This window comes from Mesoplodon mirus (assembly GCF_964341445.2).
Source record: "Mesoplodon mirus genome assembly, chromosome: 7".
In the NCBI taxonomy this organism is placed as follows: Eukaryota; Metazoa; Chordata; class Mammalia; order Artiodactyla; family Ziphiidae; genus Mesoplodon; species Mesoplodon mirus.
Genome location: NC_138983.1, coordinates 94,454,480 through 94,474,609, shown reverse-complemented (window position 1 = coordinate 94,474,609; position 20,130 = coordinate 94,454,480). Strand labels below are relative to the sequence as shown.

The window sequence follows — 20,130 nt, the reverse complement described above, 5'->3', positions numbered from 1 at the left end:
CTAATTACGCAGCCACGTTCCTGTCTCCCCTACTTCTTGACCGTGATCCAAATTCAGACGCAGATTAGAAGGGATGATATTTGAGGCTTAAGTTTCAAAAAACAATCAGTTCTTAGGAGAAGTCAGAAAACATGGTGAAAGATGAGGATTTGGGTCAGGGATTCGAAAGAAAAGAACAGTTGTTCCGGGGAAAAGAGAGGGTCTATGTGGAGTGCAGTGAGGAAGGAGGAACCACTGGACATATTTAGACCAAACGAAATGATTCAGAGGAAACCTGAGAAGAAATGTCTAGAGAGGCATGAGATTGATCTGACTGTAAAGGAATACAAAAAATGTGTGAAGGGAATGACCCAAAACAACAACGACAAAATGCCCAAAATAGATGCACTGTTCACATGAGAAAAGAATGCAGACAGCAGGAAGACGCTGAGCAACCTCCAGAAAACAAGAGAGAAGGTGACAAAGGATGAGGTTATTTCAAACCAGATAAACTGGGAGGCTTTCTATGGATTGAAAGGGGTTTTTCAAAAGCTAGGGCTCATGTTGGCTTGCCCCTGATGGAAACTCAGGGCACCGAGGCCTTCTGGAATTTTCTGTTCAACAGACAGACACAGGGAGGGTCCCAGGAGGCCAGGCAGTGGCTAGATGTACCAAAAGACCTACCATGGGTCAAAGGTCAAAACAAGCAAGGTCTCAGTTTATGAGCCACCCCAGGCAAGCACTGTCTCGCTTTTTACTTCTAAGGACCATGGGACCTTGTCCACAGTTCCCATGCCTCCTACCGTGGGACCAGTTTTTTCTTCATGTGATAAAATACCTAAGCCGGACAGTAGCCAATCACAGCGGCCTTTAACCTTTGTTGGGGACATACCTGGTTGAGGTTCTGAGCCCTCTTCCCAGAAAAATGCACACAGCCTCAGACACAACAAAGTTTCCTTCCCGTTTAAGCAGCTTATACCCGCCCTGGGGCCCATCTCTTGAACAATATTTCCTAAACTCATTCACTTAATCAAAAAAACATTTATTGAGTGCCAGCTCCCTGGTACCTGCCAGGTACTGCTGCCGGGTACTGCTCCGGTCACCAAGGATACAGGGATCCTCGCTTCATGGAGTGGACCTTCCAGTTTGTATCTGAGCCCTCAAATGATCAGAATGTCTGGCGAAGCGGCCCGGGAATTCAGTGATTCTGACATGGGGCTAGAATTAGGACCTGTCGTCCCAAAGAGCCCCAGCTCAAACACCCCTTCTGTAAGGAGAGAGGGGAGGAGTGTATTAAAATCATGTGCTCTAACTGGGAAGCTCATAGCCTGCTGAGGGAGTGTAGAGGGTACCTGCACTCTGGAAAAATGTTTGGCAGAATCTCGTAAAGCGGGACGTATGTGGGACCCAGAAATTCTACTCCTAGATATATACCCAAGAGATATGTGCACATGTGCATACCAAAAGGCATACACAACGGCCCCCAATTATCCCTGGTGTTCACACCTCTGTGTCCCCTCCCCTTGAGAATAGGCAGAACTGTACCTTATTTCTAATCAGTAGATGCTGCAAAGGTGATGGGCATGTCATTTCTGTGATTATGTTACAGAAGTTTGTAACTTCCATCTTGCCTGGAGACTCTCTCTATGGACTCTCACTGGCTTTGATGAAGCAAGCCACCTTATGGAGAGGCCCACATGGCAAGAAACAGTGCAGAATCTCTGGCTAACAGCCAGCAAGGAGGTGAGGCCCTCAGACTAACTAACAACCCTCAGGAAACTGTATCCTGCCAACCACCACATGAACTGGAAAGAGGATCCTTCCCCAGCTGACCCTCAGATGAGACCCCAGCCCTGGCCACCTCCCTCATTGCAGCCTGGGAGAGGGCCTGAGCAGAGAACCCAGCTAAGCAGTGCCCGGATTCCTGACCCGCACAAACTGTGACATAAGTGTGTGTTTTTTGGATCCGTTAAGTTTGCCATAATTTGTTCTGCAGGAATAGATAACAGAGTGTAAAGCAATGCAGCAGTGAGAATGAATGAACCACAGCTACATCAGACAACGTGGTCGAACCTCACATAGTTGAGTGAAAGAAACCAGGCAGCAAATGGAATCTGTAAGATTCCATTTCCATGAAGTTCAAAACCAAGCAGAACTAATCTATGATTGGAAGTCAGACAAGCGGGAGGGGCTAACCAGAAGTGAGCACAAGGAGTCTTCTCGGAGGGGCGGGGGCGGGTGGTGATGTTCTGCTTCTTGTTCTGGGTTCTGGTTAGGGTGGGTGCATACACTTTGTGAAAATTCTTCAAGCGTACACTTATCAGTTGTGTTCTTTTCGAGATGTAGATTATGTTTTGAAAACAAAAGTTTACAAAAAAGACAATATGCTGGAGTCCAACAGCTAGGGTTCGAATCTTGGACCTATCACTTACAAGATTTGTAACTGGGCAAGTTACTTGACTTTTCTGAGCCCGCTTCTGTAAAATGGGTTGGGCTAAGAATTAAATAAAACAGTGCATGGCATAGCAGCTGGTACCTAACAAGCCTCAATAAATATTAGCTAGTTTGGTTCACCTCATTCATAATGGTTCATTGTTAATCTCAAAAAAAGAAGTAGTGGAGGTTGATTTGCCTGGATGCCTGCAAGTCGAATTTATGGAGTTGTCCTGCAGGTGCCACCCCACAGAGACCAGCTGGATTCTCAGAATCCCTCTAGCAGCGATCAGGGGAGCTCAGCCTGCCTCTGACACCCACACCCAGAAAGGTCCCTGGGCAACAAGCAAGATGATATGCGAGTGTTCTGAGGTCAAGTTTGCTCTGGGTTGGGACTGAGACGATGCAAATCAAAGCTCTCCCCAGGATGGCTGTGATCGGGTTGAGATGGTGCTGTCCTCCCACATCATCAAGAAAGCAACAAAAACAAGCAAAGAGACAGACAGCAACGCGGACATTCACAGAAGGAGTCTGTGGTATCGGGCACAGTTTACTACTTCACACATATTAACCCATGTGGTCTTTACAGTCAATGCTGTTATTACCTCCATTTTACAGGTGAGAGAAGTGAGGTACAGACAGAATAAAACAAACAAACAAACGAAACCAGGCCGATCAGAGGTGGGATCAGCACCCTTCATCTGCAGTTTTCAAACAGAACATACAGACTGACCTCCCTGGCAAAGCTTTTTTTCTGTGTTGTTGTTTTTTTTTAGAGAGAGTTGTTTTTTGTTTTTGTTTTAATTTTTTAAAATTAATTAATTAATTTATTTTTGGCTGTGTTGTGTCTTCGTTTCTGTGCGAGGGCTTTCTCCAGTTGTGGCAAGCGGGGGTCACTCTTCATCACGGTGCACAGGCCTCTCACTATCGCGGCCTCTCTTGTTGCAGAGCACAAGCTCCAGACGCGCAGGCTCAGTAGTTGTGGCTCACGGGCCTAGTTGCTCCGCGGCATGTGGGATCCTCCCAGACAAGGGCTCGAACCCACGTCCCCTGCATTGGCAGGCAGATTCTCAACCACTGCGCCACCAGGGAAGCCCCCTGGCAAAGCTCTGATTTGCAAGAGATGAATGTCCCAACCAGCCTTGTCTCTATCTGAGAAAACACCTGGGTGATTTCTCATTTACTGACAGGGGAAGGGGGTGAGCACGGCTGCAGAAGGCCTCAGTGACCAGCTGTGATTTTGTGGTTTGAATTTATTTTTGTGAACCTGTGTGTGTGTGTGTGTATAAAAACCTGCATTTCCTTAGCCCATAGCGTCAGGTTATGAATGGACTGTGGAGCCTCCAATGGCCCTTTGCTCTCCCATCTGACACCTACTCAACAGCTTAGCTACTTCCTGATCTTCGAGCGCTCTCTCTCTCTTTTACACTCCCTTTCTCCTGTTCCAGCTCTTTCCCTGGCTCTCTCTTACCCCTTAAAGGCTGGGCAAGCCCCCTACCTCTTCCAGGCAGGAGGCCAGCATTCATTTCTTGTTGGAATGCAGGGGACAACAAGCAGATCTGGGGAGGGGGCACAGTGGATGGGCTCTCCCAGTCAAGGACAGCCCAGGGAAGGTAACTGCGGCCCAATGAGATTTTATGGGGCAGAGGTCCTGCAGGAAAGAAGCCCAGTGGGTGGCAGGAGAGGTCCCTGGCAAGCCCCAGCTACCCCCTCCTGGCCTCAGCTCCCTCCCTCTCTTGCTGCAGGCACTGCCCAAACTTCAGGACAGCCAGAAGCCCAGATTGTTCAGGGCTGAGGGAAAGCAGGTGGTGAGCATGGGTGTCTCGTGGCTGTGACACCTGTCACCTGTGGTCCCCGGGGAAAATACCTTCCCATCACAGTCATCTAGATTCAAATCCTTTTCTGGCTGTGTCACCTTGGTCACATACCTCCATGTCTCTTGAGCCTTATTTTCCTGTTCAAGTGGGAGTGATGTGATAGAAATAATACCCATCACGACATTTTTGAGCATTTCTCTGCAGAGCTCCCTGTTCCAGGTGTTTCATACACACCTACTGCCCCAGGTTATGGTGAGGATTAAATGAGATGATCCACAGGAAGGACTGGGACAGTGCCCTGCGGGTGGAAAGCCCGGAGTTAACATCACTCGCTCCAGTATTAGGAGGACAGCTGGGAATGACAAAGCTGGGACATGGACCCAGGCCTTTCAGACACCAGCATCCTGATGTTGATTGAGATACAGTACAGCCTTGGTAGCCACCCAGAGCTCAATAAGATTGATTGATTACAGGCATCACCAAGGAGCCCATATAAGCTAGAAACCTCTTTTTTTTTTTTGGCCATGCCGTGTGGCTTGCGGGATCTTAATTTCCCCACCAGGGATTGAACCCGGGCCATGGCAGTGAAAGCACCAAGTCCGAACCAGTGGACCGCCAGGGAATTCCCCAGGTGCAGTATTTTGATCACCCTATCATTGCAAAGTACAACTCTCACTCAGCCCAGGACATGCTATGATAAAGCCATGAGTTATTGGGGTATTTTAGTTTCTGTTTTTGAAATTTAAGTGGATGACATGGAACTGGGTTTTAAGACTTTCACACACCCTTTGAGATGACTGTGGCATCCTGTGGGGAGCGGCAGGATCCAATCAAGATTTGGCAATTTCTGCTCCAGTGAGCCTGAATGTCAGCTTTGTTCTCCGTTTAGTATTTCCTCATGGAGAGATGGACTAATGGCAACATATGCTCTCCCAAGCCTATCAGGGGGCCATGAGCGGCTCCGGCTCCAGGCTGGCCTGGATGGGCTCCATAGGGTCTGGCTGGCAGTGAGCAGGGTTGCGTTCTGTGCTCATGTTGATGAGACTGAAGACAAGCATGGAGATGGGGGTGGGGCTGGGGAGGGCCAAGGCTACAGAAGCCTAGGTCCTGGGGTAAGGACAGTTCAGCTCAGCAGCTCAAGAGTAGGAGGCAAGGCTGTGGGCGGGTGGCAAGGGCTGCCCCTGTTCATTCACTCATTCGTTCATTCAGGCACTGTTCTAGGTACTGGTGATACAGCAGTGAACAAAAGAGAAAAAAATCCCTGCCCTCATGGAGCTTAAGTTGGGGGCAGGGGGGAGTTGGGAGTGGGGAGACTGACAACAAATAAGAGAAGGAAGCTAAATAAATAGCATGTTAGAGGAGTGGTAAGATGAAGGGAAGAGCAATAGAGTGAGGTGTTTGTTTTGTTATTCATGTTTTTGGGGGGGTGTTTTTTGTTTTGTTTTGTTTTTTTGGGTGGCATCATGGGGCTTGCAGGATCGACCAGGGATCGAACCGGGCAGTGAAAGCACTGAGTCCTAAACACTGGATCGCCAGGGAATTCCAAGACCCTTTTAAATAGGGTGATACTTGAGTAAAAATCTAAAGGAGCTGAAGGAGATCCCTGGGGGAAGTGCCTGGTAGGGAGAAGAAACAGTAAATGCAAAGGCCCTGAGGCAGAAATGTGCCTGGAGAGTTGAGCCTGACCCTCTCTGTTCCTCTGAAGTTACCACTCAGGGCCCCGGCCTCTGTGGTCACTCCTCATACATTCCTAAGGTCTTTCTGGTCGAATGGCAGAACCTTCCAGGCTGACTGAGGGCCTGGAAGAGATTTCTAGGGAAAAGTTCTGGGAGGGCTCTGCCATTCAACTGCAGGGTTGAATAAGTCCTGAGGTTTTGCCAAGCTTTTAACAAATGCACAAGGAATTTGCAAGAATGCAACAAATTCATTCCTGGACCATGCTCCAGAGCTGCTTAATCAGAATCTCTGAGGTCTGTGCCAGGAAATGTGCATTTCTAAGAGCCTCTAGGCATGTGGGAGCATCTTTACCATATATTCCATCCCATATCGATTTCCATGATTTTTCTCTCTTATATCTTCTTCTAATTGACTAGAGTGGAGTCTGCCATCTTTCATCTTTCTCAGATGAATATTTTGAGTTTGTCTTGGGGCACCTTGTCCGTCATTTCCTGGCAGGGAAATGAGGCATTCTGTAGGTAGTCAGCGGGGCTGTTCTGCTCCCAGACAGAAGGGGCTGATCTGAAAAGAGGTGACATGGGGTGAGGGGAGATAGTTGGCATTTGCATGTCTTCTCCACACGCTCCATCCCCCCAGCCCCGTGCCCATGGGGGGTGCGGGGGGATTTCTTAAGGATCTGATCCAGGTCAACACTGGGGCCACCGTCTGACCTTGTAGGGACTCAGGTGATGTTTGTAGAAGTAAAGAACACATGAATGAATAAACGCGAGTTTTGACAGGGAAGGACAGGAACAGTAAGGCTGTGGGCTTGTAAATACCCCTTCCCTAGCACGTGGGAGAATCTTCCATTCTTTCAGAAGTGTTCCCTCCACCGCACCCATCTCCCATCTCCACCCCCATCCCCAGAAGTGATGGTCCCCCAGCTTACTCTGTTTTCTCCTCCACAACAGAGAGAACTAGAGATTCGGGTGGGACGGGGGGGACCAACCTCCAGGCTTCTCGTGGTTCAGCTCCATTACCCTCCCACGCCTGACCACCCCCTCCTCAACGCACCGAGCCTAGAGCTAAGGTCAGTAGGAAGGATTCTCGAGTCTGCTCCTTCCCCGCTGTAAGACTTGGAGCTACTTCTGTGAACACTGAGCCTGTTTCCCCATCCTGGAAACGGGGCTGGGGACCTCTAGGGGGCAGGTCGGGGAGGGCTCGCAGCGCTGCAGCGGGCTGTAATTGGCCGGGTGCTCCCAGCGCACCTCCCCCTCATCCTCGGGCGCCGCGCACGCCACGCCCCTTCCCAGCTCGGCCGTCAGAATGGCGTTGCCGTGGCGACGTTCGTACAAAGGCCGGGCGGGCGCGCGGGCTGCGGGCTGTCGCCTGGAGACTCCGCGGGAGGGCGGCAGGGCGGAGGTCAGGGCTTCTTGGCAGAGGACGAGGTGTGGGCTTCTTCCTCAGGCCAGGTGAGAGCGGCGCGCGAGGAGGCGGCGGGCGGAAACCTGGGCCGGAGGAGGCCAGCCCTGCGAGGTCAAGGGTGTTGGGATAGGCAGGGGACCCGGCGCCAGCCGAGTCCGAACTCTCTGATCCAGGCTCGGGTCGCCAGGAGCACCCCAGAAAAAGTGCCCCAACACCAGCCGTTCCTTCCTAAGTGCAGCCCCTACCTCGCCCCCCAAGGGAGGCGGCACGGGAGCTTTAAGCCTCTCCTGGGCACCAGCTCTTGGATGTCCTGTGGGTATAGCTGGGATTAAGAGAGGAACCCCTGTTTCCCCTGATTTATGGACAACACCCACCCAATGGTCAGAGACACACACACACACACACCCGCCCCTTACCTGAACTCCCCTTCTTTAAGGAACTTTGAGGCCACTGTAAACCTCAAAAGAAAGTTTGCTCCTATAGCCCAATTCTGAGCCATCCAAAGTGGTCGGGGGAACGCAGATGACTGAAGCCCTTTTTGCCCTTTCCTGTGGCTGGTGCTCCATGGCGCTGAGTAAGAACGAATTCACAGAGCTCCACACATTCAAATTACTTTGACAGTGTTTTCACGCAAGGAAGTGATGCACAGGGCAAAATGAAGGTGGAGAAATATTGTCCAATCCAAAAGCTAAAGAGATAGAATTTAGGTTTTCCAAGGAGTCATCTAAGCTAGATACTGACAGGAAAAATGAAAGGTAGTTACTATCAAAGCTTCCTAGCCAGCTGGCTGTACTGACTTGCTTTGAGGTGTCCTTTGTATTTTCATTCACTCAGCAAGTGTTTCCCAAGCACCTACTATGTGTCAGGTTCTGCCCCCCCGCCACCCCCTGCCCTGGAGAAGGGGTAATGCACAGAACTGGCAGGAACTGCAAAGGGTCTGACATTTGACCCTGTTTGAAAGTTAGTAAGTTAGCCTGCCCAGCTTATAGTTCCTGGCAGAAGACAAGAGACTCCTGGGCCAGAAACAAAGAACTCGATGACTCACAGCACAGCTGACATAACAGGCAGCAGATCTGCATATGCACATTGGTTCCTGTTGCCCTGAAAGTCCCTCGGGGTGGTGCAGAGCAGCCAGTGTGGATGCTGTGCGCACAGTGGGTCTGTGTCCCAGGTAAGGAACTCCAAACTCAGGAAACTGCAATCTTTGAAAGGGGCTGCTAGCAAACCTGCCCAACTTTTGCCCCAGAAGGAGCCGTTATCTTTATTAGAAACATTACCTCTATCCTCCCAGGCTGTTTGCCATACAAGCATCCTCGGAAAGTGAGTGCAGGACAAAATCTTTCAATGCCTTTGCTCTGAAGATGGGTACAAACACAAAATACCCATGAAGAATCGCTTCTGAACAAAATGAACACAGTCCTGGTTTTCCAGGAACATATATGTTAGTGAAAGAGAAACCAACAGCAAGCATAACTAATGAAAGGAACAAGAACATGTCAGAGAATGATAAGTACAAGGAAGGAAACACAGCAGGGGAAAACTAGCAGGGGAATAACATGACTGAGGGTGCCTTTAGCCAGAGTGGTCAGTTAGGTGGTTGCCCCGAGGGGGGACGTCTGAGCAGAGAGAAGACCCCAGCCTTGGGGACGTCTGGGGTGAGAGCTAAAAAACAAATATGCACATGATCCAAGTTTAAGTTTTCGATTAGTGGCGTTTCCTGTGGTTTTCCTGCAGAAGAGACATTTCTTGGAAGTTTCCATTTTAGCTTAATTAGACTTGAATGTGTTGCGTGCTAACATGGTCCTCTGCAATTGAAGATTAATAACTGAAGGCAGCAGAGCATGGTTCTTTGGGAAGAGGAAATGTCTTTTCCCCTGTATACATGACAGCGAACTTAATCAAATGTATTTCTCATTATCTGAAAGCATCAATATTTGTGGGACATCCACAGGCCTCAAAGTTTACAAATATAAACTATCCTGCTTATTTTTATTTCTCTTACCCCCAGGTAGGGTCTCGTCTTCCTTTCAGAGGATAGAATGCTGGTTTCAAGGACTTTCTTTTACTACATGTCCCAAGTGTCAGCAGACAGTGCAAATCCCCCACCCCTACTCTGCCCCACCAGCAGCAATGGAGGTTTGTACACTGGTTACATGCAAAGGCTCAGAGTTGTCACACACTTACTATTGTGTGACCTTAACTTCTCTGAGTCTCAGTTTCCTCATTTGTAAAGCGGGACAATACTGACACCTGCCTCGCAGGGTGGTTCTGAGGATGAAAAGAGGCCATGTGTGTAAAAGGATAGCCCAGTGCCTGGCACTTAGTAGGGATTCAGTGATGGAATGATGATGGAGATGTTGATGGAAAGCAGAGCCAGACCGGAGACCCTCTACGGTCAGACCTAGATGATTTTTGTTTTTATCCACAGTCTAACAACTTCACACTTCAGTGACCTTTCAGTTGAAAAGAGACTTTGGGGACTTTCTTGGTGGCTCAGCGGTTAAGAATCCGCCTGCCAATGCAGGGGACACGGGTTCAAGCCCTGGTCCAGGAAGATCCCACATGCCTCGGAGCAACTAAGCCAGTGCACCACAACTACTGAGCCTGCACTCTAGAGCCTGCGAGCCACAACTAGGGCCCGTGTGCCGCAACTACTGAGCCCACGTGCTCCAACTACTGAAGCCTGCACACCTAGAGCCCGTGCTCCACAACAGGAGAAGCCACCGCAGTGAGAAGCCTGCGCACCGTGAGGAAGAGTAGCCTCCGCTCGCCGCAACTAGAGAAAGCCCGCATGCAGCAACGAAGACCCAACACAGCCAAAAAAAAAAAAAAAAAAGGAAAAAAAAGAAAAGAGACTATGTTTGACATGGCACTGAGATGGATCAGAATTCCAATATCATGTGAATTATCATCAACATCTTGGAACCAGCTGAAGTCACTGAAATTTTTATGTTTTAAAACACATGTATATATGGGCTTCCCTGGTGGCACAGTGGTTGAGAGTCCGCCTGCCGATGCAGGGGACACAGGTTCGTGCCCTGGTCCAGGAGGTTCCCACATGCCACGGAGCGGCTGGGCCCGTAAGCCATGGCCTCTGAGCCTGTGCATCCGGAGCCTGTGCTCCGCAACGGGAGAGGCCAAAACAGTGAGAGGCCCGAGTACCGCTAAAAAAATAATAATAATAATAAATAAATAAAAATAAAAAAAATAAAAAACATGTATAGGGCTTCCCTGGTGGCACAGTGGTTGAGAATCTGCCTTCTAATACAGGGGACATGGGTTTGAGCCCTGGTCTGGGAAGATCCCATGTGCTGCGGAGCAACTAGGCCCGTGAGCCACAACTACTGAGCCTGCGCATCTGGAGCCTGTGCTCCACAACATGAGACGCCGTGATAGTGAGAGGCCCGTGCACCGCGATGAAGAGTGGCCCCCACTTGCCACAACTAGAGAAAGCCCTCGCACAGAAACGAAGACCCAACACAGCCAAAAATAAATAAATAAAATTTAAAAACATGTATAGGATTTACTTTGAAATGCATTAAAATATAAAATGTATAGATGGGTAGATATGTGATAAAGCAAATAGAACAAAATGTTGATTGTAGAATCTGGGTGGTGGTTCTATAGAAGTTCACCATCCACTTCTTTCAACTTTTCTGTGTGTTTGACACTTTCGTAATAAAATGCCAGCAAAAGATACGTACAGAGTCTTGACCGTACAGCCAAGCTATAATCTTGATATTTTGTCTTTGGAAATCATTTTTTTTTCAACCTAAATATATGAAGGAATGCAGTGACTTAAAAAGAAAGTATCTTCTAATGCCCATTTCCTCGATGACTGACTCTTCCACACTTTAAGAAGCTCTGTAGAAGTTGGGGTTTCTTGAGTCAAAGTTCAGAAGCCCAAGATTAATAACAGTCACAATCACAGTAGGACAAATGGGTGTTTAGTGTAGCAGTCACCATTCTAGATGCTTCACATTTAATCCTCACAAAACTCTTTGGGATACAGAGTATTATTAGCCCCATTTTACAGATGAGGAAACAGAGGCATAGAGAGAGAATAAGTAACTCACTCAGAGTCACAGAGCTAGTAAGTGGTGGGTTAGTAACACTGAGTATTTGATTCTGTCAGATAACTAACCCCAAACTAAGCTTAATGGGAGGTGGAGAGCGGTTATCAGTGGAATTCAGATTTGTTTGGGTTTTTTTTTTTTTGCTATTGCTTGTTTGTGCTCTGAGTTACATAAAGGATGTCCTCTTGTGATCAGAAGCAAGCTCATCTATGCCGGCTATCACTGTTAAAAGGACAGTCTTAAAAATGTGCGGAATTATCATTGTGATCATTGTTAAATCCAGCTATCCACTCCTACCTCTGCTGACTTCTCCTGTGGACATTATGGTGTATTCCATTCATTCTAAATATGACATTGAATAATTAGAGGACTGTATTTTTCTAACAAAATTGTTTTCTGAAAACCTTTTATAGGGAAAGCAGAGAATATGAAAGCCTATCTAAAGAGTGCAGAAGGCTATTTTGTCCTGAATAAAAGCACTACGATTGGAAGGCATGAAAATTCAGACCTTGTTTTAGAGGTAAGACCTCTTCCTAGCCAGTCCCCGACCCTCCCTACCCCTCACACCACCAAAAGTCCTGACTGTTCTGTGGACTCCAGTCTCTTGTAAAGCACAGCCTCTGGCTAACAGTCCCAGCCTTCCTCGGTGTGCCACCAATAACCAATCCCGGCATGTGCTGGGTCTCCCTGGCACATGTGGTGAGAATGAGCACAGTGCAAAGTGCGATGGGCCCTGTGTCCTTTGCTGACTGTGTGTGCAGTGTCCCACCCTGATGGCGCGGTTTGGAAGGTGGGCGTAGAGCTGATGCTTGACCTTCACCTGCTCCGCGTCTGGCAGCCACGGCCACCTGAAGTGCCCAGCTTGAGCAATGACCTCTCGCCCTTTCCAGAGCTTCTGGAGACTACGGGCCCCTCAGAGCCCTCCCCCGCCCCCGTACCTCCAAGTAGTAAATCAGGGTAAGCCCTGGGCATGGCCTCAGTGCTCTCTCACTTCATTTCATTCCATTCTCTGAATTAGCTGTGGCTTGGTCCACAGTCCCAGCTCATTGACAGCCAAGGAAGTTGGAAGAAATTGTAAGTAAGGAATTATAAAAACAGTGGCTTTGAGCCTTTTAACATTTTGAAAGGGATTAAAATATTGAAGCAGAAAGAGAAATGCAATGGAATCCCTTTAGGACTGTGAAAGGCAGACCACTCTCAGACTTCACTCAACAGATTTTTTTAAACTTTATTTTGAAATAATTATAGATGCACAAATAGTAGAGAGAATGGCACGAAGCATGTGTGGAGTCCTGTGCCATTTTACCACGTGTGGATTTGGGTGTGGCCCTCAGGATATAGGAGTATTCCATCATCAGAGATGTCCCTTGTGATGCTCCTTTTATAGTCACAATTCCTCCTCCCACCATCGTCCCCACGCTCCGAAAACCACTAATCTGTTCTCCGTCTCTATAATTTTCATCATGTATGTATGACCTTTGTGATTGATTTTTTTTTTTTTAGTCAGTGTAGTGCCCTTGACATCCATTTAGGTTATTAGCTTGTTCTTTTATTGCTGAGTAATAGTCCACGGTATGGACGTATCACCTATGTTTAACCATTCACTTTTTGAAGGACATTTTGTTTCCATTTGGGGCTATTACAAATAAATGTACTATAAACATTTGTGTACAGGTTTTTGTGTGAACATAAGTTTTTATTTCTCTGTGATAAATGCTCAGGAGTATGATTGCATGGATTAACATATGTGTTTATATAGATTCGGTTTGTAAAGAAACTGCCAGTCTTATCCAGCGTTGCTATACCATTTTTCATTTCCACCAGCAATGTATGAGACACATCCTCACCAGCAATTAGCCTAAACACGGTTTTTCATTTTAGCTGTTTTAGTAAGTGTGTAGTGGTATCTCATCATAGTCTTAACTTGCATTTTCCAAATCGATAGTGATGTTAAATGTCTTTTCATGTACATGCTTGCCTTCTGCATATCCTCTTCAGTGAAATATCTCTTCATATCTTTTAAGTGTCTGTAATCGAATTGTTTAGTTTTTTACCATTGAGTTTTGAGAATTCTTTATGTATTTTAGATATGAGTCCCTTGTCAGATAGATGGTTTGCAAATATTTTCTCCCATCCGTAGCTTGTCTTCTCATTCTCTTAGCAGAGTATTTCACAGAGCAAAAGCTTTAACTCTTGATGAAGTCCAGGTAGTTAGTTTTTCTTTTATAGATCATGCTTTTAGTGTCATGTCTAAGAACATGCCACAAGGTCCCTGACCCTGAGGATTTTCTCTTATGTTTTCTTCTAAGAAAGAAATTTTTAAATCTATGAACCATTTTGGGTTCACTGTCGTTAATGATGTGATATTTAGGTCAAAGTTCATTTTTCTTGCATGTGGATATTTAGTTGTTCCAGAACCATTTGTTGAAAAGACTATCCTTTCTCCATTGAATTGCTTTTGCAAGTTTGTCAAAAATAATCTGGCCATACTTTCTATGGGGGCTACTTCTTAGTTCCCTATTATGTTTCATGGATCTATTTGTCATAATGGATCTACCATTATGAGATAGCCTTGATTACTGTCGCTATGTAAGTCTTAAATCAGGTAGTGTGATTCCTCCCACTTTTCTTTAAAGAAATTTTTTAACCTATTCTAGTTCCTTTGCCTTTCCATTTACATTTTAGTGTAAGCCTGTCTGTATACACAAAATATCATGCTGTAATTTTGATTGGAATTGTGTTTTATCCTATATATCAATGTGAGAATAATTGATATACTCCTACATTGTCTTCCAATTCATGAACATTGTATATTTCTCCATTTATTCGGTGTCTCTCTTGAGTGTTTTGTAGTTTTCAGCATACGAGTCCTGTACATGTTTTGTTAGATTTACACTTAACTATGTCTCTCTTTTTGTTTTTTTTGAGTGATTGTAAATGGTATTATATTTTTAATTTTGGTGTCCACATGTTCATTGACAGTATATAGAAATACAGTTGATTTTTGTATGCTTCTTGGTATCTTGCAACCTTAACTGCACTTTCTTATATAAGGGCTTTTGTAGATTTCTTGGGATTTTATACATAAACAATCATGTCATCTGCAAATAAGAACAATTTTATTTCTTCTTTCAGAAAAGGAGATCTGAATGCTTTTAATCTTCTTTTCCTTGCTTTATTTCCCTGGTTAAGACTTCCAGGACTCTGCTGAACAAGAGCAGTGTATAAATCCTTATATTTGCTTGTTCCTGACCTTAGGGGAAAGCAGTTACTCTTTCACCATTAAGTAGGAGGTTAGCTGTAGGGTTTTTATACATGTTCTTACCAAGTGAGAAATTTCCCCATTTATTCCTAGTTTTCTGAGAGTGTTTATTGTAAACGCAACAGATTTAAAGATAACTCCATGAACGTCCCCGTGAGATTCTCCTCCATGATATGGTCTCCCTTCAAGGACACAGAACATCTGTTCAGTGTGCAAAGTGGGAGGAAAAAGAAGAAGAAGAAGAACTGTAGTTTCTTCTTTATCCTAACAAGGCATAGATTTGGGGTAGTTTTATTTCCTGTCTGGCTAAAGTAGAGACAGAGATCTCTGTTTTGAACCTGACTATGACATTAGAAAACTGTAGTAATTTTTAAAAGCACAGGCTTTGGAGATAGACAGAGCTGGGTTTGAATCTCATTAGGCTACTTTGTGGCTGAGTGACTTCAACCAAATTACTTAATCACTCTGAGCTCCTTTTCCCTGTCTGTAAACCTCTTACCTCACAGGGTTATTCTGAGGATTAAGTGAGAAATGCATATAAAGAGCCTGGCATGTGGTGCTCAGTGAATGTCACAATGATCATTATTATGGTCTCCTAAAACAGAGACTGAGAAGAATCCTCAGAGGTGCACAGGGTTGAGATGAGGATCCACTGACATTAATAAGCCATTTGGAAAAGGGAACTAATGAGGACAGTTATTAACTAGACAGAAATTGAGTTGCATTCATTGTATATAAATAATTGACTGCTTACTGCTCCTCGGACTTAGCTTAAGAAATACGTCACTAGGCTTCCCTGGTGGCGAAGTGGTTGAGAGTCCGCCTGCCGATACAAGGGACACGGGTTCGTGCCCCGGTCTGGGAATATCCCACATGCCGCGGAGCGGCTGGGCCCACGAGCCATGGCCGCTGAGCCAGTGTGTCCGGAGCCTGAGCTCCGCAACAGGAGAGGCCACAACCGTGAGAGGCCCGTGTACCGCAAAAAACAAAACAAAACAAAACAAAACAAAAATGTCAGGGATTTATATTACTAAAAATCATCCTTGCAATTACCCAGAGGTTACATCTAGCAAATAAAAAAGATTGTTTGTTTTATTTGCCTGGATCAATCCTAAAGAATACGCAGTTATGCTTCTAAAGATTTCTACTCATCAGCAAGGCTGACATGTTGTTTGGACTATTGGTATCGTAGTATTTCGACATCATTTACTCTTTCCGATAATGGAAGGTAGTTACATGCTTCTTGTTTTTAAAAATTGGGAGAAAGGAAAATATAAGGAAGAAAATAAAAGTCACTTGTAATCATTTGGCTCAGGGAAAAATCAATATTGATATTTGCAGGGTTTTACCCTCCAGACTTTTTTCTATATCCTGTAAGGAGTTTGGTTCCCTAAGGCAGTAGGAAGCCTGTTTATAGCCAGGCTAGTGAGAACTGTTTCTAGTCAACAGTGATAACGGTTGCTATCACTCATTCATTGCACAGTATTTACCCAGAGCCTCAGCACCGAGCCAAGTCTAGGGGTACAGTGATGGCAGAACTGGACATGGTCCCTGCCATCAGGAAGCTGCCAGGAGAGAGAGAAATAAGTCAAATGATCCCACAAAGGTGTGACTAATTCCATTCCAACATTGGGGCTGGAAAGGAAAGGAATATGGAAGACAAGGAGGACTTAACTAGACAATAGGAGAAGGGAATGGCATGTGCAAGGGCCCTGGGGTGGAAGAGCATATTGTGAACCCAAGGGACTGAGAGAAAACCAGGGCGTCCAGAAGTCAGAGTGGGAAGGAGGAGGGCTAAGGGACAAGTCGGCCTCCTTCATGTCACCATAAGGGTTTTGATCTTTATCTGAAAGTAGTGGGAAGAAGGCTTGAAGGATTGTAAACAAGGGGGAGACCTACCAGTGAAAATCCCGGCTGCTGTGTGCAGACGAGCCATCAGGAGCTCTATTCACAATCTCCCCTCTCCCATTTTACATGGCTCAAAAGCCTCAGCCTTGCTCATTTCACAGCTAAACCTTGCAAGTTATAATTTATATGATTTGATGTGCCTTGTGAAGTGTATTTTTTAGAGTTGGATATGGCTGTTATTTAATCTCTGCTGAGAAAGGGACTCAGTTCTTCCAGAATGAAGAAACACCAAAGCCAGTGGTTGTTGGATTTTCCGCATGTTTAAGAGTGGTTGTTCAACATGAACTCCTAGGCATTCTGACCCAGTGGGTTTGGGGTAAGGCCCAGGAATCTTCACATTTATATGCTCCCCAGGTTCAGGTGGGGGGAATGGAGTCCCTGGAGTTGGTTCCAGGACCACACTTTGAGAACCCCAACATCAGTGCTCCCTCCCTCTCCGTTCTTGATCAGCAGAGCTCCTGCTTTGTGTGTGTGTGTGTGTGTGTGTGTGTGTGTGTGTGTGTGTGTGTATTCTTTCAATAAACTTTGTTTTGAGGAAAAGAGAAGCGAAGGGTAAACAATGAAGGGCTGACTGACCCTACCCCCTCCCCAGGGACTCCCCCAGTCCCACCCTAGTGAGGTTCCAGGATCCCTAGAAGACTGAGCTCTAGGACAGCCCAAGTCAGTGCAGGGCTGCAGCTAGGAAGGTGGAGATGGAAGAGAAAAAGAAAGAACAGACATGACAGGGGGATGAAATGCTGGTGTCCACCCCTCACCCTCGGTGGTCAGTGTCCTGCCAGGCATCTCCTTTCTCATGGGTTTAGCCATCTCTCCAGCCTGTGTCAGCCCTTCTCGCGTGGGATCTGAGGGTCGTGAAGCCAGACTGATCTCATACACATACCCCAGATCCCATCCAGCCGGATGACTCTCGTCCCTTTTTCTGGCCCCTGTCAGTTCTGGGCTGCCTCTCAGGAAAGAACCAGAGCCTACACCATAATCTTGTTTATTATTATTAAACAAGGCTGCTGGGATTCTCCTATTATTTGCATAATTTCACGGACATGCAGATATGTCTGCTCTGTCAAAGGACACACACAGCTGTAGCTCTGATGGGCATGGCCAAATTTCCCACCAGAGGTTTCCAGACGTGGTGTCCTGCCAGCAGTGGACGCCCGTCTCCCACTCCCTCCCCAGCCTAGGGTGCTGACCCCCCATTGGATCTTCACTGATCTACGGGGTGAAGTATGGTACCAGTGTCATTTTAATTCACATTTCTCTTATTCTAAGCGAACACCTGCATTTTGAGACATAAGGTGACAGGTGGACTCTCTGTGGGGAAATCCACGGAATGAAACAGGCCTGGGAGGGTGCACTTGCTGGCTCCCCATCTGCATCGCGCTTGTCCTCCTGCCTGGGTCGTGCTCCCCTCCTCCCCCCTCCCCCCCACCTCACCCCTGGCTTCTCCCCAAGTGCTCCTTGCTCTGGGGGTTCACCTGTTAGGTCTCACCAGTCCTCAAGGAATGTTTTGTCCCCTGTTTGGGAACTGGCGGCTGATTTCATTGGTCAGTACCCAGCACAGCAATTGATGGGACTAGTTTCTCACCAGCAGATGGAGGGCTTCCAAGAGGAAAAAGTTCAGAGGAAAGGGCTAGATCGTGATCTCATTTTTCTTTTTTTTTTTTTATTGTGGTAAGATATGCATAACATAAAATTTACCATCTTAACCACTTTTATTAAGTGTGCAGTTCAGTGGCATTAAATATATTCACACTGTTGTGCAGCCATCGCCGCCATCCATCTCCAGAACTCTTTGAATCTTGCAGAACTGAAACTGCACCCATGAAACAACAACTCCCCTTGTCCCCCCATCCCAGCCCCCAGCAACCACCATTCTGCTTTCTGTCTCTATGACCTTGGCTACTCTGGGTATCTCATATAAGTAGAATCATAACAGTATTTGTCTTTTCATGACTGGCTTCTTTCACTGAGTATAATATCCTTTCACTGAGTATAATGTCCATGTTCATCCAGGCTGTAGCATGTGTCCGAATTTCCTTCCTTTTTTAAGGCTGAATAATATTCCATTGTGTGGATTCACCACATTTTGTTTATTCATTCATCTACTGATGGACACTTGGGTTGTTTCCACCTTTTGGCTGTTGCAAACAATGCTATGAACATGGGTGTATAAATATCTCTTCAAGGCCCTGCTTTCAGTTCTTTGGGATATATACCCAAAAGTAGACTTGCTGGATCATATGATAACTTTATTTTTAATTGTTTCAGGAACTGCCATGCTGTTTTCCATAGTGGCTGCACCAAGTTACATTCTCACAACAGGGCACAAGGGTTCCACTTTCCCTGCGTCCTCACCAACACTTGTTATTTCCCTTTTTTTTTTTTAAAGTAGCCATTCTGATGGATGTGAGATGAAAGAAAGATCATAGTCTTTTGAATAGCATACATAATGCAAACAGCTACAGCATACATTTATGGACTACTTACTGTATCTCACATGGCTTTATACATCATCTATGTATGTTCTGTATATATATTTATAGCATTATATCCACAAAACTAATCCTGTGCGGGTGAGAACTACTATTATCATTATTATCCGCATTTGATGACATGGACATGGGACTCAGAAAGGTTAAGGAACTGGCCCAAATCACACAGCTAGTCGGGGGAGGTGGGGCTGAGTTTCAGACTGAGCTGACTCAAGCTTCTAAAAACAGAAGCTTCATTTTTTGAGTGTAAATTTAGCTTTGGGAACATCTAATATCTAAATTGGAAATTCTCAGTTAACTGAGATAACAAGATAATTGACTAAGCTAGGGAAATTCCACCCTGTGGAATGGAGAATGGGGGTTGTCAGTGAAATGTGAGATCAATATTCTCGTGATCCTCATTCATGCAACAGACTGAGGTGGTGCCATCTGGGGGGGATTTGGGTAAAGAGGAAACGTTGACCTGGTGCTTTCCCAGGAAGAGGAGCATTGGGGCTGTTAAGTGGGGGCCCAGCAAGAAACACCACTTATCTCTCCAATCCAGCCAGAGTAAGTTCTCTGCTTATAAGGACTGGTGGAGTTCAATTAGTCCCACCTGGATAACCCAGGATAGTCTCCCACTTTTAAAAAATTTTTTAAAAAGTTTTTGGCTGGGTTTGGTCTTCGTTGCTGAGCACAGGCTTTCTCTAGTTGCAGCGAGCGAGGGTTACTCTTTGTTGCGGTGCACGGGCTTCTCATTGCAGTAGCTTCTCTTGTTGTGGAGCACGGGCTCTAGGCATGCAGATTCAGTAGTTGTTGCACGTGGGCTCAGTAGTTGTGGCTCGTGGGCTCTGGAGCACAAGCTCAGTAGTTGTGGCACGCGGGCTTCGTTGCTCCATGGCATGTGGGATCTTCCCGGACCAGGGCTCGAACCCGTGTCCCCTGCATTGGCAGGCGGATTCTTAACCACTGCAACACCAGGGAAGTCCTTAGTCTCCCTCTTTTAAGAGCACTGATTAGTAACCTTGACATCGGCACAGTCCCTTTGGCCACCTCATGGAGCATATTCCCAGGTTCTGGGGATCAGGGCATGGGCATCTTTGGGA

At 46.3% G+C, this 20,130-nt stretch overlaps 1 protein-coding gene and 1 pseudogene across 2 annotated transcripts in view; both read left to right on the top strand.

Annotated features, from left to right (window-relative positions):
* Positions 1 to 20,130, top strand: part of LOC309808885 (centrosomal protein of 78 kDa-like) — a 525,691-nt pseudogene that overhangs the window by 182,593 nt on the left and 322,968 nt on the right. The gene's annotated exons all lie outside the window — the stretch shown is intronic.
* The window catches only part of LOC309808066 (forkhead-associated domain-containing protein 1-like), a gene marked incomplete at both ends in the record, with an annotated part of 77,461 nt that continues 69,144 nt past the window's right edge, over positions 11,814 to 20,130 (top strand). The window contains one exon of the mRNA XM_082628074.1: positions 11,814 to 11,906. Within this exon, the coding sequence (XP_082484200.1) occupies positions 11,814 to 11,906 (93 nt within the window). The remainder of the gene's footprint in view (positions 11,907 to 20,130) is intronic.